The 22,983-nt window shown below is 42.3% G+C and overlaps 1 protein-coding gene across 12 annotated transcripts in view; it reads right to left on the bottom strand.

Annotated features, from left to right (window-relative positions):
• adgrb1a (adhesion G protein-coupled receptor B1a) overlaps nt 1–22,983 on the bottom strand; it is a 154,505-nt gene that overhangs the window by 56,599 nt on the left and 74,923 nt on the right. For 5 of the 12 annotated variants that reach the window (XM_061049655.1, XM_061049649.1, XM_061049650.1 and 2 more), the window contains exons 3-15: nt 21,697–21,855; nt 20,857–20,961; nt 17,711–17,878; nt 17,103–17,282; nt 16,264–16,428; nt 14,348–14,512; nt 14,149–14,250; nt 13,927–14,033; nt 12,699–12,893; nt 12,119–12,187; nt 9,809–9,917; nt 7,001–7,144; nt 1,151–1,226 (exon numbers count right to left, since the gene is read on the bottom strand). In XM_061049655.1, the coding sequence (XP_060905638.1) occupies nt 1,151–1,226; nt 7,001–7,144; nt 9,809–9,917; nt 12,119–12,187; nt 12,699–12,893; nt 13,927–14,033; nt 14,149–14,250; nt 14,348–14,512; nt 16,264–16,428; nt 17,103–17,282; nt 17,711–17,878; nt 20,857–20,961; nt 21,697–21,855 (1,744 nt within the window). The remainder of the gene's footprint in view (nt 1–1,150; nt 1,227–7,000; nt 7,145–9,808; nt 9,918–12,118; nt 12,188–12,698; nt 12,894–13,926; nt 14,034–14,148; nt 14,251–14,347; nt 14,513–16,263; nt 16,429–17,102; nt 17,283–17,710; nt 17,879–20,856; nt 20,962–21,696; nt 21,856–22,983) is intronic. The other 7 variants (XM_061049651.1, XM_061049647.1, XM_061049656.1 and 4 more) reach the window with 5 other exon arrangements.

Raw genomic sequence — 22,983 nt, 5'->3', positions numbered from 1 at the left:
AATAAGAGAAAAAGTGAATTGCCGTTGGATGACGAAAGCTTCCACTCGGCCAAACGTGTTCAACAGCCTATGCTCCGTTTTCCGGTTCCTCGCACTATCACTGTATCCTCTATGCACAATCACCCTCTCAACACTCCAAAACACAATCAGTCAACCTAAATGTTTGTGTCATACAGTCTCTTGCCTCAAACTCATCTCCTTTTTTTTTTTTTTGTCCCTTGAGGGTGGGAATCAAATGCAGAAAAGGAGAGGAGGAAGAAAAAAAAAACAAGAAGAAATAAAGAAGAATGAGAAGAGGAGCTGAGAAATATGGAGAGCAGCAGTAATCCAAAGATTCAGAACAAACATGTGGGAGGACTGAAAAGAGCGAGCGTCTGCTTCATTTCCCTGTCTCCGTATTGTACCAGTTCATTTTGTGACTTTACCGTATTACCATAATGGAGAGCTCCTCAACGCTCTAACCACCGCCACAGATAACGGCTGTTTCTCACAGAGGCGTACACACATTCTATACCACACACACACAACTATACAGACCTACACATCCACTGCTGTGTTACAATGTATGTTAATAATCATGCAAGCAGCAACTTCCTCAAATAAATCCCTTTACTCATGGAGATAAAAGACATTCATGGGGCCACCCACTGCTACAGTGCTGCTGCTGCTGCTGCATCCAATCCTTGTTTCCGTTTTAAGTGGAACCATCCGCTGCAGCCCGGATGATGTAAAATTCTCTGACAACCAAAAGCTTTTTAATGTGCGCCTGGTTTATTCATGCACGTTTTTAACATTGCGTAATCAGTGTTGGTAAATGTGTGTAATCTGTGTGCCTCGGGTTTGAGTCTGACCGGCTGCTCCTTTCCAGCATGTCTTTCCCCACTCTGATTTACTACACTGTCCACTGTCCTATCAAATTAAAGGCCCAAAAATGAACCTAAGGGAAACTAAAAAATGTGAAATCCTTGGGGCTTGTGTTCCCTGAACCAAATTGTAAAATTGATTTGTTTAAATTCTTGTTACCCCATTAATCAAACTCTCTGGTTTACTTAAACTAAACTCCCCTCTCCAAATCTCCCAAATGTTTATGGTGTTTTGTGACAAAATCAAAAATTCCAGTTGTAGATTCCAAGGCAGCGAGCAGCCTTACCTCTGTAGATTCAGAATACTGCCCAGGTTTCTGTACAGAACGATGCCGGTCACAAATGTCGAGGACTCGTCTGCATCTGTGTGGGGAGAGAAAACAGAGGAACACACAGAGAGCAGGAAGGTCAGAGACAGATATGACAGGAGGAGTGTTTAGAAGAGTGACACTGGATGGGTTTGTCTCTGGTCAGCTCCAGAGGAGAATGCAGGTCAGCCTGACTGCCGTCACTCCTCCAGCCCCCAAGAGCTCTTTAAACTGGAACTGGCCTACATGACTAGTCAGCTATAAAAACTGTCTATGACACTGCTTTGCAGTCTCTCTCTCTCTCCCCCCACATACACACACACACACATGCATGCACACACACACTCAAAAACAGATGTATAACTAACACTGCTAATTTCTCTAATCTCCACAGCGGCAAAGCCTGACACTGTCCTCACCCTGGAAAGAGAAACCAAACAAACTGAAAGCTATAGTTTGACGACTATAAGTCTCTCTTTCAGTGGAGGAGATAAAAAAGATTGTGTGGGCTGAGAAGCCTCAGATGAAATATGAGAACATGTTGTGTGGGTGTGTGTGTTTACGTAGGGGACTCTCCTATAAGAAGCTGGGAACTATGTCTGTTTTCAACTGAATTGGAGGATGTATTACTTGACGATCTGAATTATAATGTTCATGATTGTGCTGGAGTTAAGCCTATATGGGACGGCTGCGGTTCAGTTGGTAGAGTCAGTTGTCTTTCAACCGAAAGGTCAGGGGGGTTGGATCTCCAGCTCCTGCAGCCACGTGTCCAATGTGTCTTTGGGCAAGACACTTAAAACCCCACGTTGCCCCCCCCTGCCTCGTCTGCGGTGTATGAAATGAATGTGTAGGTGTGACATGCCGTGTAAAAGTGCTTTGAGTAGGGGCGCTGGTGGCGCAGTGATTAGTGCGCGCGCCCCATGTATGGAAGCTGTAGTCTTCCAAGCGGGCGGCTCAGGTTCAAATCCAACCTGTGGCTCCTTTCCCGCTTGTCATTCCCCACTCTCTGTCTCTCTGATTTCCAACTCTACCCACTGTCCTATCTCTCAAACAAAAGCCCAAAAAGAAATCTTTAAAAAAAAAAAAAAAAGTGCTTTGAGTAGTCAGATCCAGTAGTAGATCCATGCATCCATGGGGGGGGAGCCTCCTACACTTCGTAGCGCCAGCATCGGAGGACATTTGTCAAAAAAAATTGCTGGACTACATGAAGGCACAGACAGGCAGGGGGGGGAGACCTTCTCTTTCCCACTGCAGTGTCAAAGATGAAGAAAAAAATCCACAAACACACACACACACACACACACACAGCTCCATCTGGGCCATGTGAAGACATCCAGCTCTTCTGCTCCAGCTCACTACACGGCAGCCCGAGAGCAAGCTGAGCTGTGCCAGGCAGCAGGCAGAGGCTGTAGCTCCCAGGCAACAGCTGAGCTCCCGTGGGCATCAGGGAAGAACCGAACAAGATGTGTGTGTGAGTGTGTTTGCGTCTGTGTATGTGTGTGTGTGAGAGAGAGAGAGAGGGGGGGGGTGAAGTATAATGTGTCCTGCTCATCCACTCTTTGGCTGGCCCATCCAATATGCTCAGCCAGATTGTCTGTGCCCTACAAGAGCGAGCCTGGAGGGACTCTAACCAGTGATTCAATAAGTCATGTGTCTGTGTGCAAGAAACAGAAAAGTTCAGAATGGAATTTCTGCCTCTTTACATTTGTGTGATGTATGTACTGCACATTTGTTTGCATGTGTGAATCTGCCCATGCATCGTGTATAAACTTCTTTACTTACATGGCTTCAAGTATGTTACAAGCAGGCAAAACTAAACTCCCCGACCCAAAGCATAAACTCTGAAACATGTTGTCTGGCTCAGTCTAAATTCCTGCTCCAAACTCGTCACTTTGCAAGGGGATGGTCAGTCATACTTCAACACTTCAGCACCAGTCAGTGTTGAGAGGAAGTGGACTAGAAAACCCGCGAGTGCACTTGTTCCCAACTAATACACTCCATTACCTCCGAACCAGAACACACATGCCAGAAACAGAGTAAACATCATACAAGTTTAACTTCTCTCTGTCGCGTTTCATTTTGATCAAGCACAGGAAGGTTCTCCCTGCAGTTAAATCGAGTCTTAAAGACAAAAACAAAAGAGCCTGAGGTGAAGTTCAAGCAAAAAGAAAAGGAAAAGATCACTTTGTTTTAGGTTTATTTAACCCATATCGTTCCATTGTACATAATTATACACAGTTTTTTTCACGAGTGTCTTTACTTCTGCATGGGGCGGCAGTAGCTCAGTCTTTACAGACTGGGGTTTTGTAACTGGAGGGTTCCCCGGGTTTCCAGTCCCGATGGGGACCAAGTCTGAAAACTGGTAGCTGAAGAGGTGCCAGTTCACTTCCTGAGGACTGTCTTTGTGCCGTTGAGCAAGGCACCAAACACCCCAACTGCTCAGGTGCTCTTTCGTGTGCAGACCCTCACTCTGCCATCTTGTCATTAGTGCATGTCCATATGGATCCTGTTTGTGCATGTGTGTGTATTTCAGCCTATGTGTGTGTAGCACGGCTCAATAACAAAGTCTCCACTTGTGTGATTATTAAAGAACCTATTAAAGAAGGTGGGTACTGTTGTCACCTCTGTGGAACTTCAACTTGAACTTAATGCAGACTCGATGTTCCCTGCGATGGATTACGACTGGGCTTCAAGAGGCTCTCATTGCATAACGTACAAATACTTAAAAAAAACAATGGTTAACAATTTGATATAACAAATCCAAACATCTACAACTGTGTAGCCTTCACTGAAAGTATTTGAAAAGAGGCATACATGATTTGTTGTTTGGGAGCTGAGACGTTAAGCTTTAGATCATGCATTGTTTTTTTCTCGGAGCACAGACAACCAAATCGTCGCTTGGAGCCTTGCATCGTTAGAAAGTGACAAGTTAAATGTCTTAAAGCTTCTACATTAGCACGTCCAATAAATAGATTATTGTGATTAACATTTCCAATTGATCTGGATTCCTTTTTTTTCCTACATCTGAGTGAGTTTCATTTAAAGCAGTTGTTTCTTTGTTGAATGTTTCCACATTGCACTGAGGAGGCAAATCTAATTTTCCCAGCAGCACTTCCAACACGTTTTTTATTTAATGTTCAAGAGCATCAAAGAAGCCACCTTTCCCTCCGTCCCTTTGTAGCCAGCAAAGTATGCAATTTGTTTGTTGTTGGTTTTTTGACATTCTAATTTAAAAAAAAAAAAAAGGGCTTATTTCAGAACATGTCTGAAGACGTGAGAAGGGCCGGCGATCGATCAGTGTAAACAAGGCATCAGAGAGCCATTTTAATCCTTGTAAGCAGGTCCAAGCTGTGTGCACAAAGAGGGGGCCGGCTGCTGCTGTGACATTTCCACTGTGGAGACACATCTCCCAGCTGGGGAGGAAATTGTCTCTAATTGCTCCTGATTGGCTACTGTTGACTCCTGATTAGGAGTGACGGCCTCATTAGCATGCGAGCAGTACAGCGCCGTCTTAAATGGCCAAAAACCATCCAGACTGACAAATAACCCTGTACTGCTGCTGAAGACCGTGTACCCATCACCCGCCTGCGGTGAGGAGTGCAGATCAGTCTCTGATGACCAAATATACCTCTCTATTCATTAAAATGAATGTTGGTGTTGGATGATACTGAAACTTGAAGACCTACAGTGTAGAGCTTGCACTTTTTTAAAAATCACAACACAGGACATGAACTCCCTCCCGTGTAATATGAAATCACAGCATCTATTATGTCAACTCTAATGTTATGCGACTGTAATAGATGAAATTGTGGAATGTACCTTTAAGACATACTGTGTTGCTAAGTTACTAGAAGAGCGACTTCACTAGATGGCGCCTTGTTTTTATCCTTGACGTTAATTTGTGCGGCGCTTCTGATGCCTGTAACAGAGCTCCTACTTTTCTTTTGCCTCTCAACTCAGCGAGGGTTTGTGTGGACACTGTTTCGCTCATGTCTGATAAAATAGTAATCGGACAACGGGGCTTTGTAGGGTTGATGTGCAGTGTAGTAAACGACGAGCATTGTGGAAAACCCCAAACTCGTGTGGTTGTGCACTTTCGTCTGCCTTATTGTCTCAGGTGAGAATTCCCTAATAATGTATCGCTGCCTCTGATGGCAACATGAATTGATCATCACTTGCCACCACAATCTGCTCAGATATACGGTTTGATTCATGTAGCATTTTGAGCTAATTTTGTTCAAGCCCTAATGGCCATGAAGCTTTGCTGTTGAGTTCAATATGCTTCTGTTTTGCGTCTAATTGCGTAGAAGAGCAAGGGCGGCAAATTGTTCACCTCGTCCCCCTTCTCAATGGAACAGTGCACTTTATGCTCGTTATGTGAGCTAGGTTAGCTAATGGTATGAAGGCTACAGAGTTAAATGTTGCCTTAGGATCATGCTCTGACTGTAGATTCAGCAGCAAATATTAATTTCAATTAGCTATATTGCTCAGTTTGTAATTGTTTCACCCATATACAGTTCAGTATATATTTTTGACTGAAAGTGATTTGATTAAAATAAAAAACACATCTTTATCAAATAATGTAATGGACGAGAGGATTCAACATTGATATTTTGACACTTTTTCATTTGTGACACTTGACAATTCTTGTATTCTCCGTTTTCTTTTGCTGTTGTAAAACCATAGAGTTCTACGATTATAAAAATATAAGAATGGAAATGCTCCAGTTTGAAAAAAATAGTGCCATCAAATAGCTGAGGAAAATGTGCTTTTTATTAACATTTTATGAAATAGTTCTGTCCTCATTGAAGACGACGTGCCTTTTTAGTTGCACAGCTGCTGAACAGTGGGGGGAGGAGAAATGATTTTCTTTTTTCTTTTGCATGCTTTATTTTCAACATTAAACACAGCCGTCTCTGCGTGCGTTCGTCTGAGCGGTGCTTTGCTTTGCAGATTAATGGCAGTAAACACTGTTTTATAAATCAACTGCAGCTCCCTTTTTTCTTGTTCTTGTTGTCTTGGTGCCCCCCCCCAACCAAACACACACACATGCACAGATTGAAGCACACACGTTCTTGAATTGTCGCACAGATTGCAGACAGGCATGCTGTAATCAGTATTTGGGGAACATGTTTTGCTCTATACGATAAATTAATAAATCAAGCGACAGACTTATTATATTGTCGGATATTAAATTAATTTTGAGGCGCTCTGAACAAGCTGTCACTTTTTTCCAGGAGTTAAAAGCAGTTTCTGCATAATGTCACTGGTCTTTGTTCTCTCTGGTTTTAGTAGTGTTTGTCAGGCATTAAGTCAAATTCCTTTGACATATTGAAAAGAACATGAGCTTAACAAATTGCTTCATGAACAACCAAACAGATAAAGCAAATAGCACACCAAAGACCAATCCCCCCCCCCCAAGGTTATTGGCAAAAAGCGGACCAAGTTTATTACGAATAAAGATGGGGGAGTCAAGGCGAAAACAAAACACTTCAGTTTTTTGTTCATTTAGATTGAGGACGTTTTGAGCCATCCAGTCTTTGATATAAAGTCTAATCATGGTGGTAATGACTGAGGGCTGTAGCATTTTTAAGGGAAATATATCAAGGTTTCATCTGCAAAACAGTCAAATGAGCTTCTGTACTTTACTGAAAAGGAAGGAGAAAAGAAGAAGCACCAGAACAGAGCCCTGAGGAACCCCACAAGTAAATATTTCAGGTTGGACTCTAAGAAATGTACTGCTCCTCCCTGGATCCCTACCCCTTCATCAAGTCTACTGGTAGATAAATTGTCGTCTGCTGTGTCAAATGTGTGTGTTACACATCTCACCTGGCTTTCCTGTGGACAGGATGTTCTTGGCGATTGTGACTCGGTCCTCAGAGCTGCGAGCCCAGTCCACCATGCCCCTCCAGCCTTTCATCGGGAAGCTGATGTCTGCATGACCAACCACTGGACGCTTGTGGATGCTCAAAACTGTAAAACAGAAAAGGTGAAACTTCAAATACTTTTTGAACCAAAAGTTGAATCCACAATGACATTCTGTTCCAGCATATTTTTTATTCTACCCCTGCCCTGTTGGCTCACACACATGATTGATATACAAATTAATGTGGAAAATAATTTTTAATTTTTTTAATCCTCCTTTCTTTTTCTTTCTTTTGATCTCTATCCTTTGTTTCTTTACCTCTTTTCTATCTGTATTATTGTCTGTCTATATATTTGTCTCACATGCCTCTTGTTGCTGTGCAGTCGGGCTAACACGTGTGGGCTAACAAGACGATGGAAGCAGGTGTTTTGATGCTTTCAATCAACTGCAGATGTTTCTGTGTGTAGTCCGTTGTGTTAATGTGCATAAAGTGCTCGTCTATGTGTTAGTTTACACACGCCTACGAGGTAATCAATTGTTTCGTAGTCCATTTATAGTGTCGATTATCAATCTTGCAGGCAGTTCACCTTTAAAGATCTGTAAAAAAAGATGTTACAAAATTACTCTATTGACTTTGATACCACTCTTTTAAAGTATAAAAAGCTTTCATAGAGTCATAAAAAAAAGACAAAAATAACCAGGAAACAGTCCGAGTTCACGTCTGGTGAATCCCTTTTTCCTGACTACTTTGATAAGTTGGAGGAGGAAACTCTGATGTAACTATATGCTGGAAGATGACGGCGCATTCCTGTGTGTGTGTTCTTATGTTCAAGGTGTGGGAGGGAAGAGGAGGTCAGCCGGCCCTGGGGAGGAAACTCTGCCAGTGTGGGCGGCTGTTTGGCTCCAGACAGCGAGGTGGCATCGCTATAAACAGGACCTCTCATTTGGCCTCAATTCCCACGTACTCTCCCTCGACTCAGCTCAAACTCTGCCTGGGTTTTATCTGCAGGTCACAGAGAGCAGCACAGCCTCTGTGATGACTACATAACATCACCCCCCCCACCTCCCCCCCATTGTTTTTGAGAAGACAGAGCATTTACACTTCCCTGGCCTGTGGGAGGAGACAGCAGGTGGGCCTGAATGTGGATTTATATTCCCATGACACATATATGAAGACCAACCGCCATGGGGAGTGATACTTTTAATCCATGGGTTTTAACAGAAAGATAGAGCTACAGGAAGAGAGACTGTGAAGTGCATGGACAACAATATCTAATTATTAAAAAATAGGGGACGGGGGGATGGGGGTTTCAAACCTTAACACAACAAGAGTTAAAACAGGTAAAGGAACAACATATTATGTATGCGTGTGAGTGTGTGTGTGTACCTGTGAGGTACATTTCATGTGCTATTCAATGCTATTTGTTACATGTCCTTTACTTGCTTAGTGATGTTTGATGTTTTTACATATGTTGTATTTGTTACCTGCCAAGGGACTGCAGATGTAAGTTAGCCTAAGGCTAACTCTGGTGCAACGCATCAAATGGTGACATTTATGTTTTAATTGCATGGTCCCTTACAAATAAAGTTGAATTGAATTGAATATGCTATGATTCCAAAGAAACATGTTCAGTGTGGAGGATACGTGTTACATTTCTCTGAGAAACTTTGAGTTCAAGTTGAAGCTGGAGAACCAAATGTGGGAGGAAGACGCTGCAGCAGCATTACTACGGTGTGTCCAAAGGAAACAAATAGCAAGGGAGGTAATTATAAAAAGTAATTTAGTTAATTATTGCATGTTGTATTGGATACTTTACAAAAATAAATATTCATCCTGAAAGGAAATAAGCTATGAAAGGCTATTAATTTGTGCAATTCTACGTAAAACACATTCCACCAAGGAACAGAAACTAAAGCGGGGGAAAATATCACAAAATCTACCTCATGGGCTTATGAGAAGAACGTTAGTATGTATGCTGTATGGGAAGTGCAGGATTAATATAAGAGACTACAGTTACGATCTCAACCTCTTCATCTTAGATTTTGACGAGTGATGACCTTCTTAATCTGTGGAGAACAAGTCCCTCATATGTGTGGCAGTTATTCTGCTCAGTTATAGGATATTAAATACTTCATGACTTTTTGACTGTTAATAAAGCTAAAACATCCTGTAAAAATATATTATTGAGTAATGGCTTAGAGGGAGTTGTTCTCACACTGACAGGATGGTGCTTCCTTCATCTTGTTTATGTGTCACACAAACTTGTTTCAAACATGTTTCTTTAGCATGAACCCCTCTCTCTCCTAAACTGTTGGCCCTGCCAGCACTTGGAGGAAGACCACTGAATCCACTTTGAAATGTGTCACTTGAAATTGATCGCAAAATCTTATTTTTTTAGATAATTCTCATCACTTGTCTGCTCTCCTTCTCACGGACACAAGCAGAGAGGGAAGAGGGAAGGGGAGGGTCTGCGGGATGAAGGAAGTGTGTCCAAAGAGAGCAGTTGTTTTGATCTGAAATCTGCTCTGTAAGTGATTTTATCTGAAGGTTATCATTTATTATGTATTTTTATGACCCCTTTGTTTATATCTGTGCCGTAAAGAGCAAAAGGAAACCGTCTCCCTTTAGCCTCCTACCCTCCGTCAACAGTCAGCCATTGTAGTTTGAAGACGCATCTTCAGAGTCGGAGGAAATCAAATGTGTGATAAGAGTGTATGTTTTGATGAGAAGAGATAGCTGTGAAGATCTCCTGGATGGAGATAAGGCTGACCTAGGTTATCTGTGACTTCATACGTGTCTTGAAAATCTTTCATCCTCAGGCCGATGACGTCCACAAAGTCCTCGACCAAACGAAACAGCTCTTTGATGTTCGGCCCCAGCTGAGAACAAAACAGAGACACATGGAGGTAGAATGAAAGAGAGAGGATTATAGATTTGAGGCGGATGCTCTCCTCTATTGCTGATACACTTTACACACAAACACTGTGCGTTTGTCAAACATGACACCACGTCTCTTATTCCAACTAACTTTTTCATTACATCGTGTCTACCACTGTCTTACTTTTCATCACATCAGAGTTTGAAGTTAATAAAAACGAGACACCAAAAGCGTTAACCCTCAACAAAATATGATGAGTGTTTGAGACATTAAAGGAGCAATATGTAACTCTGACATCTAGTGTTTAAAATGGGTACTGCAGACTTCAAAAAATTTGAGAGAGCCGTCTCCCCGTCCCCTCCTCCCTAGATCTGATGTGAACACAGGTTAGCCAGCTCTGCATCGGTCTGTCAACCTTTCTGCGTTCTAACCTCTCTCCATTTTTCAAAAGCATCTCTAATATTGATCCTAGTTTGAGCACGTTTCTGCTCGTGGAGCTTATTAGAAACATTTTTAGGTCGGGTACAATCACTTCTATCTGAACCAGTTCTCTTGCCCGCTTCCATCGCTGCAACACCTGTTGGTTTGACCTGATAACTGCTCTCATATCTGGCAAACCAAGGGGTGTCCAAAACAGCCGCGTGGGGGGTGCCTGAAAACCGCCTACCTTCTCCGGTCCAAACAAATGCAGAGCATTCAGGAGCAGAATCTAAAGTTAGAAGGAGGACATACTGGCTGCTGCATTGTTGCCAGAGAATCCAGCACTTCAACATAGCATGTTTCCTTAATGTCTGATCATATAGTAAGATCACGTTGTCATTTCATTCAGAACATATTTTACATATTGGTCCTTTCAAGCACATGAAAACTGTATTTACCACCATTCCGGGTTGTTTAATTGGACTAAGAAAACCTTATCTACAGGTAAGCTGAGAAAAACTTGTTCAAAAAGGTTTAGATTCAGACGAGGCAGAAAATATGTGCATTCATATAAAGTATGCTTTTAACAGTTTTAACACTGTAGCCGTATTTATCAATCAATCAATCAAACTTTATTCATATAGCACCTTTCAGACCAATTCAATTGCAGTTCAAAGTGCTTTACAAGAGTGCAGAAAAGTTATTGACGAAAAAGTGGCTTATAAAATCATTGAGAAAATGCTCAGTACATTCACACATTTAAAGCGAGGTACACATGCAACATATTTAGGCTGAAGTCGCTTTTTTTGATGATTTGAAAGACTATTTTGACAACTTTTTCTGTGGTGTTTATGCGATCTGCGCAGGGGAACAACGTGGCTGCACAGATATAAGTATGTAACATGTTCGAAACTAATGATTTTATGTCCTGTTGTGTGTTTGGGGGGGGGGTGGGGGGGGTGGTACCCTGAGGACAGGCGATTGGGAAGCGAGCTGACTAAAAAGGAAGCACAAATACAGCAGCACGTCTCCTGCTCGCCCGGTTTAAAATCTGTGGCCCATGTTCATGCCGACTCCACGACTTTATCCACAGTTTATTTGACATTTTGTCAATTTTGTTGTATACAATTGTAGAAAATTTGAAGATTCTTCATGCCGTGTTTGTTTGATCTAAAGTTACAAATCCATCGATGTGTGGTGTGCTGATTTAGCCATACCCTTGCTCTCCACACACTATAGGAACAAAACTGTTTAATCTATCATCATGTGTGGGATCTCTCGTATTTTCAGCATCTGTTCATTTTTTTTAAAATCTTTAAGTGTGTGCCAGACTTTAACTGTAATAATTATAGTAATATCTGGAAGAACAAACTTATTCTATCTGGTGCAATAAGAAAATCAATCCTCCATCCTCTGTCCTAATTTAAGGGTGCCAATGTTCTGTAGCCTGCACGGTGACACTCCTGAGCAATGGTGGGGCGGCTGGATGGAAGCAAAGATAGCGACGCACGAGTGGCTGAGTGCAGCAGATGGATGAGTGGGTGCTTGTGTTGACTCGCCTTCTCATTAGCTGTAGCTATTTATGTCCTCTCTTCTCTGCCTCTACCACTGTCAGTCTACAAAAAGACACAGGTGGGCTGTTACCCCAACTGTGTATTTGTCATGCTGTCAAACTCATCAATGCTGCAGGCTCCGGGGGGCGTTATTATTACTGTAGTTACTAGAAAAAGTAATGTAATTACAGATGAAGAGACAATGGTACAAAGAGAGGCTGATACTGACCAGTTGTGCTTCCTCCCATCGCTCTCTGTTCTCCTCCATCAACAGATTGCTGACTGACTGCACAAAGTTCTGGAAAAATAACGGGAAAGGTTTCTCATCAAACAAGAAAAATCTAAAGTTATGCGTTTGCTCCACCGATATATTTCACACCATCCGCTTGGAATTCACTTCAAAGCACTTTAAAGATCAAGGCTCTGGTTTCTTTTGGCCATTTTAGATCCTTAATTATTGACTTCTTAACCTCTGACTGCACATATTTTAATTGATTTTGATGTTAACATTGCTCATTAATCTTAGGTCTGTTTTTACTGTTCTTTTTTTTCTCCATGATATATATATATCTTTTCATTGTTTATCTTGCATTTTAATACTTTTATCTGCTCGACATTGTTGCCAATGCGGGCCATGCTCTCAATGATTTTCAAGTATGAATTAAAATTGAATCAATACTTATAATGTTAAGACTGTGAATAAAAAAAGATATATCTCAGCTTTTTACCTACACGGTGATATTTATTGGGGCAAAGAATAATAGCAACAAAGCAGTAAACTACGAGTAAACAAATGTGTTTTTATTCACCCTCATGTCCGCTCCGCTGGGACTGTAGTACGCCCTCCTGAAGATCTCGGTCATATTCTTCAGAACGTCCACGATGGCCAACAGATCGCCGCTGTAGCTGGTCCCGTCGCTGGACGTCACCCGCAGCTTGGTCATCACCTCTGAAACTCCATCTCCCACAAGGCCACGCTGTGCTTTGGATAAGTGCTCTCGTGTCTAAGGAAGAGAGAGAGAGTGGTTTGTGTTAGGTTCTGTTGATGATTACAATTTGAGAATGAAGCATTCCTTCTTTTTTTTAAAATAATTCAACAACAGTTTGAGCGCTGAGTCTCTCACGTAGCAGCTTCATGGTGCAGGACTTTGTGAACACGGTGGCAATATAACAGAGCCTGCAGGCTTTTCCACCTAATATAATAAACAGACGTCTGTGTCGTTCATTATCAACATGTCTGAAAACACCAAAACTATGTCTACATATTAATATTTTGCACGGAAGAGGAATCCTAATGGGCTTTCTTAGTAACATGTTTTAATTTTCTAATGACTAATAGTTTGGACTTCATGTACAGGGGTGTGTCCAGAGTGATGACATGGACCCACTTGAAATCTGATTGACCACCCCAGTGCCACTCCAAAATCCTAAACTGTCGGTTCTTTGCCTTCACAGAGACGGCACTGATGTCAAAATAGATTACTTGGGATGTTGTGTAACAGGCTGCTAGTAGCTTCCTTTGCATTTCTTTTAATCTGAAGTGTAAGAATTGTACTTTTGGTCAAATAGAAGGAGCTGTTACATCTCATCTGAACGTCGTAATGGAGATGATTTGTGGACACTTCTTACAGTTCAGTCTGAATGTCCACAAAGTGAGACTGTTTGAAAAACTGAGAAAGTTTAAAGTGCCAAACCATATTTCTTGATCAGTGATGTGGATCTGTGCCGTCAATCTGACATCCAATAAGTAAATTATTTCATTCGATTACCGATTTAAGATCGGATCTTTCCCCTCTCTATTCCTTTCTCTTATGCTGTAGGACATACAATATTAATCGGAGCCTGTCACTTGACCAAACTCATGAACATAGTGGACCTATTTAAAAATGGTGCCATAGCAGAGGGGGGATTAGCAGAAATCTACTGGACTTGCTAAACAATTGAGAAGTTTCATATGATTTATTTAGCAAGATATATACAAAAAAAAACAAGATTAAAGGACCAGAATTCTTCTTTAAGGCTATTGTGAGTACTCACCAAAGTTTGTATACTGCGATAGTCATTGGATATACATTTCATATAGGTAGGATTCTCCCAGTAGGCCATACCCTCGTCATCCAGGGAGCAGCGGCGAAGGATAAGCCCTGCAAGGAGACACATTAACCAGGGATTCATATCACTACATCTGTTTGTAATCTAACTTTTGAATTGACCTGCATCTACTGCTGACTTCAGAATAAGGTAAGGTTGTGAGCTCACCCACGGCATTGGGAGGACAGCGTACTGCCGCTGTGTCCCCTGCTGGAGTCATCTTCCACACCACATTGGAGAAGTTGTCCTCGCCACATATTTCATGAGGTTCTGCTCCGAGAAAAGACGAGATGAGCCTCACAGAAATGTTTGTTGTGATGTGATATTGGTTACAGTAGGAGAAGAGCTGTTTTTCCTTTTCACTGACCTGGACATCTCTTTTCGTTGCAGCGTCGGACCTCTTCTCGATCTCCAGGACAGGGCTGACCCCCAGAGAAGGGCCCATAACAAATCCTGTTCCTCTGCTGGCTGCCGCCTCCACAGGTTTTGGAACAGCCCGACCACAGAGACCACGGCTGCCACTTCCCATCCACTGACAGAATGGATACAACATGTGAGTGTTAGAAAGGACAGGAGAGATCACACTGAAACACACAATATAAAAAAAATAAAGCAAAGGGGCGCCGGTAGCCAAGGGGTTAGTGGACACATTCTATGTGCGGAGGCTGTTGTCCTCTCAGCGGACGGCCTGGGTTCAAATCCGACCTGTGGCTCCTTTCCCCACTCTCTCTCTCTCTTTCCCCGGTTTCTAACTCTATCCACTGTCCTGTCTCTAAAATAAAGGCATTAGAAGCCCAACAATAAACCTTAAATAAATTAAATATAAAGTCTGTGTTTTCATGATTTGTAGCTCATTGAGTCAGTTATTGTAGATCATGTATTTATTTCCCTGGAGCATTAATATTAACTGGCACAGATCTTAGGTGTCATTGATTATTCAAAGCGTTCTAAAATTAATGAAAGCTGTTGGCAGATTTGAAGGCAGGGAAGCACGTTTATTTATTTATACCCCTGTGAAACACTTTTAAAGAAAGTATAAATAATACAGGATTTCATAGTTGAAATGCTTAAAATGATTACAATAACAGAATTTTTATCAAATCAAACACAAACAGCAAAAGGTCTAGTTCATTTTTCTGTAGCGTGCTTCATGCCTTGACACATATGGACTATGTGAGCTTTTGAATGCTGCTGTAATGTACAGTAGTTGGTCATTATACACTGCCCACACTAAATCAGCACCATGGACAGCACCCACTGGTGTGTTCAATACAATCATCAGATTTTACATTTGTCCAGTGGACTTTTAGGCCATGCATGATTTGTAATTTATTTCAGCCTCTGCAGAGGGATTCTTATCTGATTGTTTATTGAGGCAATCGGTAAACCAACCAGGTGTTGAAGAGAAGGATGCGGGTAAGAAAATTGGTTCAGGTGCAACTGGTTCTACTCGACCTAAAAAGCCTGCTGATGGTACATTAGTTAGTGCGCTTGCCCCATATGTGGAGGCTGTAGTACTCCAAGCGGGTGGCCCAGGTTCGAGTCCAACCTGTGAATCTTTTCCCGCATGTTATTCCCCACTCTCTCTCTCCCTGATTTCCTACTCTATCCACTGTCCAATCTCTCCAATAAAGGCACAAAATGCCAAAAAATAAATCTTTTATTCATCATCATTTTTCTAACAAGCTCCACAAGCAGAAACATGGTCGAACAAGGATCAATATTGGAGATGCTTAAGAATAAATGGAGAGAGGTTAGAACGCAGAAACGTTTAAGACAGATGCAGAGCTGGCTAAACACTGAAGCTTCAGTGTCCACCACATGACAACCTGCATGTGCATCGACTCTAGGGAGGAGGGTGTTGGGGGAGACAGCTCTCTCCAATGTTTAGAATTTGGACTGCAGTACCAATTTGAAACGCTAGGTGTCAGAGTTAAATATTGGTCCGTTATGTAAACCCTGGAAATTCTGGAAAGACAGCAGGATTTCAAAATGATATCTCCTCAGGGTTCTGTCTAAACCCAGCCCCTCAACTTGGGGCTCCTTCAACTGCCACGCCCACCAACAAAACGCCCACCTGAGCACTGTCTGATCACAAACGCTCGATAACAGAATGAAGTGAGGACCTCAGCACATTGCTTTCAACTTTATTGAACTACATTACCTCATATCATATCAAGCAGTGATTGTATTTGGTTGAACTTGACTTTCACTTGGAGTGACACAGATTTCTAAACAGAAGCAAATGTTCTGGTCTCGCTTTGGCTGTGTGACTTTTCTTACCTGGACAATCCCCGAGGAAGCAGTCAACAGTCTCCAGCCACTCTCCCCTGCACTCCGAGCCTCCATACGAGGGTCCGTTACACTCCCTGGTTCTCTGCATGGTCCCGTTGGAGCAGGAGGCTGAACATGAGCTCCAGCTGGACCACTCGTTCCACACTCCATCCACTGAGACAGCCGCAGTCACCAAGACAGACAACACAAAAAAGTAGATTTGATATGTTAGCTTCTTCGTATACAACAGCTTACATACCACCTAATGTGTAACATTTCATAGGAACACCTTCTTTTGTCACATGCTGTACAATGTTTAATAATCCTCCATTAAGTATGTTCATAAGGGTTCAGAAGGCTTCAAAATTTGATCATAAATTTTCACCCAAAATACAGATTCAAACCATTTTAGACTCCAAAGATCAGCAGTAACTTTTAGATATAGGGATAGTTCCTTCATATGTAGCCTTGAGTTCTTCATGAGTCCATCTTTGGCATGAAGTATAAAAAGCAGAGCTTAAGAGAGATGTTGATTTCTGCCCACTCTCTCATCTCCCCACCGCATTTGGCTAATTCCTGCACAAAGTGGGTGTGATTATTTTTTTCTTGGCCTTGGAAAGTTACAACATTTACCGGATCCAACCTCCCACTACAATGCAAGGGGGTGGGAGGGGTTTGAAGCGCTATTAGCAAAATGCAACAGTTTGCTGAGGCACACTTAAGACCCTTTTTTACAGTATTTGCATTGAGGGATTGTTTTGTGCATTGTTTTTTATGGAAGCATTTGGCATGCAATGTAAGATTTACTGAAGGTAACTTAAATTTTGTGTCATTTGTGTGTTGCTCACCTGGACAGACCGCTATGTTGCAGAATTTGGTTTGTTTCTCGGGGCCCTCGCAGACATCTCCCCCAAACTGAGGGGGCGTGCAGGTCCGTGTTCGAGACCTGTAACCTCGGCCACAGGTCGACGAACACAAACTCCACGGCGACCACTCGTCCCAAGCGCCATGCACTGCAATCAGAGCAGCTAGGGTATGATTTATAGACAGACAAACACAAGCCCACTTAACACCACCAAAAACACAAGAGAACGTCATTTAGACACTGAACTGTGTTGACTTTTATAAATGACTCTGCTGTATGGCTTAACTAGGATTTTCTATACATTGCTCATCTACAATACTGCTCTCTAAGTTGAGGAGTCTCCCTGCCTGTCTGCATGAAGGAGTGCCTGATGACATAATTAAGTCTCTGCTATTCTATCATTCTAACATGCGGGGAAAAGGTTTTTCTGTAAGGTGAGAGTCCAGGTCTTCCCATGGGGCAATGGATGTGCTAAGTGGCTGAGGAAGAGAGTCAGGTGTGGCTTGTATGGGTGAGGTAGGGTCCAGGGAGAGGGCTGGGCGAGAGCGCAGGAATGTTGGCAGTAGACCGGGGGTCGTTGTGGGAGCTTACCTGGACAGACAGCAGAGTTGTTGCAAGGTCTCTGCTCTCGCAGTGGCCCGCTACACTGGGTGCTGTAGGAGGAGGACACACAGAAACGAGTGCGACTCTGCCAGCCCTCCCCACACGTGGCAGAACACACACTCCACGCTGACCACTCCTCACCTGAAGCTGAGTCTACTGAGGAGGTATAGGGCGGGTAAAGGAAAGCAGGATAGAGGGAGAAAAAGGAAGGAAAAGGAAAGGAGAGGGCCATAACTAATTATCATGCAGGATGCAGCCTCTGAGGCCAAAAGAGGAAGGGTTGTGGTGTGATCAAGGGTAGATTCTAGCTGTGAGACATTTTAGGGGCCGCCTCCTTCAAAAAGCCTCATACTCACAAACCGGTGGATGAAGCCGTCCTGTTCTAAAGGGTCATACAAATCAATCTGATAAATGAGGTCTTATTTGGAGACTGGTTGTCAACTTTTGAAGGTTCAGATTCAAAACTTTTAAAAGACATTAATAGGACCTTGAAAGATGACCTAAATCCTCTGAGGACCAGCTCATGTGGAATGGAGATGTCAGTCAATCGACGTAATCTTTAAAACCTTCCTACATAGGGTCCTTCAAATGAGGCGGACCCTGCAATGCACTCCAGCTTTGTCCTTCTTCATCTGTAGGGCTCTGATGTCATATCCTTTGCATTGACTTCCGAAGGGAAGTGAATGCCACTGGCTGAGGATATGTCAGTCGTCTTTTCAATGTGCCACGACTGCTGATTGGATGGGTTGGTTGACCCATAAATGGGGATATTGAGCAGCAGTCACAGCTGGGAAAGCAGGGAGTAGAGAACTAAACAGGATGTGGGGAATCAATTAGCAAATTAAAGTGATACTCCACACAAAGTGGACCTTTTTGTACAAAAACCTGCCCCCCTGTAGACTTGAAATGTTTGTCTTTTACTTCAGTGTATATCCAATACATTGTATTTTCCCTGTAAAACACTAATTTAACTGAACAGCAAAGAATATTTGTTAATGTATTCGATTTTTATTAACTCTAATTATACTGAGTGCCATGCATTTTAAACCACAACAATTTTTTTTAGGAAAATAAAATGAGATTATTTTGCATTTTGCATGTCAGTATTGTTCGAGATGTCATGTTTGAGAACACTCCCTGAACTCAGGCCTGCTCGTGGTACCTACAGTCTCTAAATGTACTATGGGAGGTAGAGCCTTCGGTTATCAGGCCCCTTACCTCTGGAATCATCTTCCAGTGAGGGTCCAGGAGGAAGACACATTCTGTACTTTAGAATAGATTTAAAACTTTCCTTAATGATAAAGCTTATAGTTAGGACTGGCTCAGGTTTGGACCAGCTCCTAGCTATGCTGCTATAGGCTTAGACCACCGGGGGAACTGGCACCTTGAGCTCCTATCGCTTCCTCTATCTCTCTCTCTCTCTTTCTGTCTCCCCCTCTCTCTGTGCTCACACATACTATAACTGCATGTAGCTATCTGTAAATCTAAGTTACTAACCCCATATTTTCCTGGGAGATCCTGAGCTCTCATGTCTAGTAGTTCCTTGGATTGTCCCCCCCCCTCTGTTATCGCGCTATCCAAATAAAGATTGAGTATCATATAGTTGGTAGAATCATTGGGGTTTTCTGCATGTTAACCTGCCTCCCATAGATTAGTGATAACAGTCCTGAACATAAAAAAAGGATGCTTACATTATTGAACCATTTTTGAAAAACTAGTAATCTTAACCAAGTAGTAGACTAATGATTATTACTACCCTTTATTAGAAATAATAGAAAATAAAATTAAGATATCTACAAAATACTTTCTGATGGGGCACTTACCCTTGATATTTCAGGGGTTCTAGGATACAATGTTCCCCTATTGGTGTCTAAAATTGCCTAAGGTGTGAGCTAGTGTCGTAAAGCTGTACCCACTTCTTGGGAGAGAACTGTGGCTCGCCCAATCATTTACAGAAGGGAAACAAATCTGAGAGCATTTTCTGTCCCGCTCTGTTTTTCTGCAGCAGTCCATCTGATCGTCAGTAACTCGATTTGTGGAAGCGAGAAGGAAAGGTACATGAGGTGATGTGCAAGAGAACATTCTTCACCAAAGGTTCCCATTGGAAATAATTCTCTCACACCGATGATTAAAAGACAAAAAAAGGAACAGCTAGGATCAGATAATCATTCAGGAAAATAGGACAGACGTGAGATACTAGTGACTTTTGACCCTCAACCACCAAATTCAGTTCATCAAAGCTGGTTGCACATTTGTGCAAAGATTGGCTGCACCAAGTACACAACAAGATACTTGAAAATGTTCAGTCCATATGATCCTGAGATATCCTGTTCACATAATTCACATTATCAAAATGTCAAAAAAAGGGATTTTCCAGGGTTTTCCATCATTTATTTTTACCCTTTCAGGTAATGACAAAACTATTAATAATGCTGAGTCACTCTTAGGTTGTGCAATTTTAAGTGAACATTTTTTTTTTTTTAAGTCGTCATGGGGAACTTAACTTTTAATTTTTGATACTCTCAATCTGCATAATTATTCCTTGACTCAAAGTGAATGGTTTTGCCAAATGTGAAGGTGTTTCCTTCAGGAGTTCCGAAGATTTCGCTTTCACATGAACGGTCTGGAAGGACAGATGGATGGATGGAAAGCCTAGAAACCACCAGCCGCAGTATTCACTCCTAGTTATTCTGCTAAAGTAGGCTAAACACATCCTGATTGTCATTTCATACGACATATCGACCGGTATCTTAGAAAATAAACTTTCTGGTCCAACGTTGTCTTCAAGTCTACAGAGGCATATGCTTGCTACTTCTTATTTTGGGTGGGGTATCACTTTAACAGAAAGGGAAGACTCCATTGAATAAAGTGTTTAACAGACAGGGCACAGTGTCCTGTGATGACCTCACATAAAGTACAGTTGCACTATGTCCAGTCAGGGTCCATGTTGGAATCAGTCCACTGCGGACGAGGCACTACTTTGGGAGATTTTGATAGATGTGTACATAACTACTGAGTGCACCTCTCTCTACTGTTGCTGGTATCAGTATGTGTATATTGTGTACAAGTGTGGTGGTCACCCAAGCTGCCACAGTGACTGATGCATGGGATCCCTCTGCGTCCCGTTGTCTTACCTGTCTGAGGGCTCTGCGGTCCGCTGCGGGGCTTGTCTACGTCGTCACGCTTGCGGCTGTCCACCGAGCGAAGCGATTGGCTGCGAGAGAGATGGCGACCTTTGCCTAAAGGGGGGATGAGGCAAGGCCAGGGGGGAGGAGGGGGGCGGGGGGTTAGCAAACCAGACCTCCTTCATTTTTAATGGCTCATATTTTGGGACACAACCGTGACGTGATTGGTCACCCAGAACAGCATCAGCCAAACTTGGGACTTTTGTTTGTGCTGTTGGTCTAAGTGTGCTGTAAGTGTGTGAATTGATGTGTCAGCTTGGTGTGTGATAATGTTTGTGAGTTTACAAATCTCTCTGATGGCGCGACTCACAGGAAAAAACACATCAACACATCTACAGTAATGACAACCTGCAGTTTGAACTATTTGAGAGAAAGAAACATACTGTTAGTTCTGCGCAAAAGAAAGAAAGCTTCATTGACAATCAAGGGAAAGCTCCAACACTTCTTGGTTAATAGCGCCTCCAATGTAATTTCCTGTGTTTTTTAGCCATTTTCTGAGAGTTATAATTTTTGACATTCTGTGCATGCATGGTCTTCAGAACCATGTCATTATTTCTTTTCATCGATCAAAGTCCCCTTTCCAACATGCACTCCTTAAGTCAAAGCACTGACTTATAGAGGACGGACACACAAGCAGATGTACACGGTGTAAGACAGAGAATAGCTGCAAACACACACTTTTGCACACACTCAAGATTTAACCACAAAAGCGTGAAAGTGGCACTCGCTGGCTGACATGGATGTGAGGACAACGTGGACCACAAACATGCAGAAGAATGAGGAGCTCACCCGTGCAGGCCTGAGAGTTGCAGGGTCGGCCCTCCTCGACAACCCCCTCACACAGGTACGAGTCCTCTGGGGGAGACTGGCAGGACCGAGTCCGGATTTGAATCCCGCCTCCGCACTCGCTGCTGCAATGTGCCCACTGACCCCATACACTCCAGCCACCTAGAAATACAAAAAAGCAGTGGTCATTCATGAAGCACAAAGTAGAGATTGTAAAAAAGATGGACTGAACAGCCGCAGGACAGGTTTGATCGATGAAATAGTTTAAGTAAATCAGCAGCACTTCTTCTCAATAATATGGTGTCTGTTTTAGATTAATTGAAAATAGGTAATGCAAACGCTGATCTTGCATGGTTGCCTCCTGCAACAAGGCCATATTAACTTGTCCTATGTTCTATAATGCATTTATCTGACTCTTTTATCCAAAGTGACGTACATCAGAGAATAAGTACAACACAAGCAAGGATCAAGAAAGGAGGAAACAACGTCAGTAAGTGCAAACAAACAGCGTTAAGTCTGATCGGACACACAGGTGCTGACAGGAAGTGACCAGAGGCAAATCACAACATCGACATTATCAGCATTATCAATATCATAATATCATAATATAATATCATGACTGTAAGTGCGTAGGTTTGCATGAAAGAGCTGGGTCTTTAGCTTTTTCTTAAAGGTGCAAAGGGAATCTACAGATCCAGTTGACCTTGGTAGTTCATTCCACCACCGGGGGGCGACAGAGGAGAAGAGCCTAGTTAGAGACTTGGGAGGTTTTTGTTGCTGTTTGGTAAGCGAGCTGCAGGGTTTTTTAATTTGATACGAGCAGTGACTGGGAGCCAGTTGAGGGAGATGAACATGGATCATCTGCAGGGGTTTGATTGTGCATGCAGGAAGACCTGCCAGTAAGTAGCTGCAATTGTCAATGTATGTGTTATGTTACACATGACCTCAATAATTATACAAATTTATATAATTGTTGCAAAAATTGTTGAAAAATAGTCCACATTACAAATTTACAAAAAATGAATTCTTTAAAAGCTTATAAAGTTTTAAACCAAAAAAATGAATCAACAGAAAGAATATGACCCTGTCCCAAATTTTTTGAAACGTGTTGCAGCATCAAATTCAAATTTGGTAAAAATGGCATTTACCGCAATATCCCCAAAATTTTGGTAAAGGGCATGCATTTTTAAAAGAGGATAAAAAAAACATATTCCAACCGAGATTAGGCCCTTCTGTAATCGAAGGGTTTAAAAGGTTTAAAATGACATCATGAGAACTGTTCTTTTATTG

This window comes from Labrus mixtus, chromosome 11 (genome assembly GCF_963584025.1).
Source record: "Labrus mixtus chromosome 11, fLabMix1.1, whole genome shotgun sequence".
Taxonomy (NCBI): Eukaryota; Metazoa; Chordata; class Actinopteri; order Labriformes; family Labridae; genus Labrus; species Labrus mixtus.
Note: the sequence above shows the minus strand (reverse complement) of the source record. Positions and strands in the feature narration are given on the sequence as shown.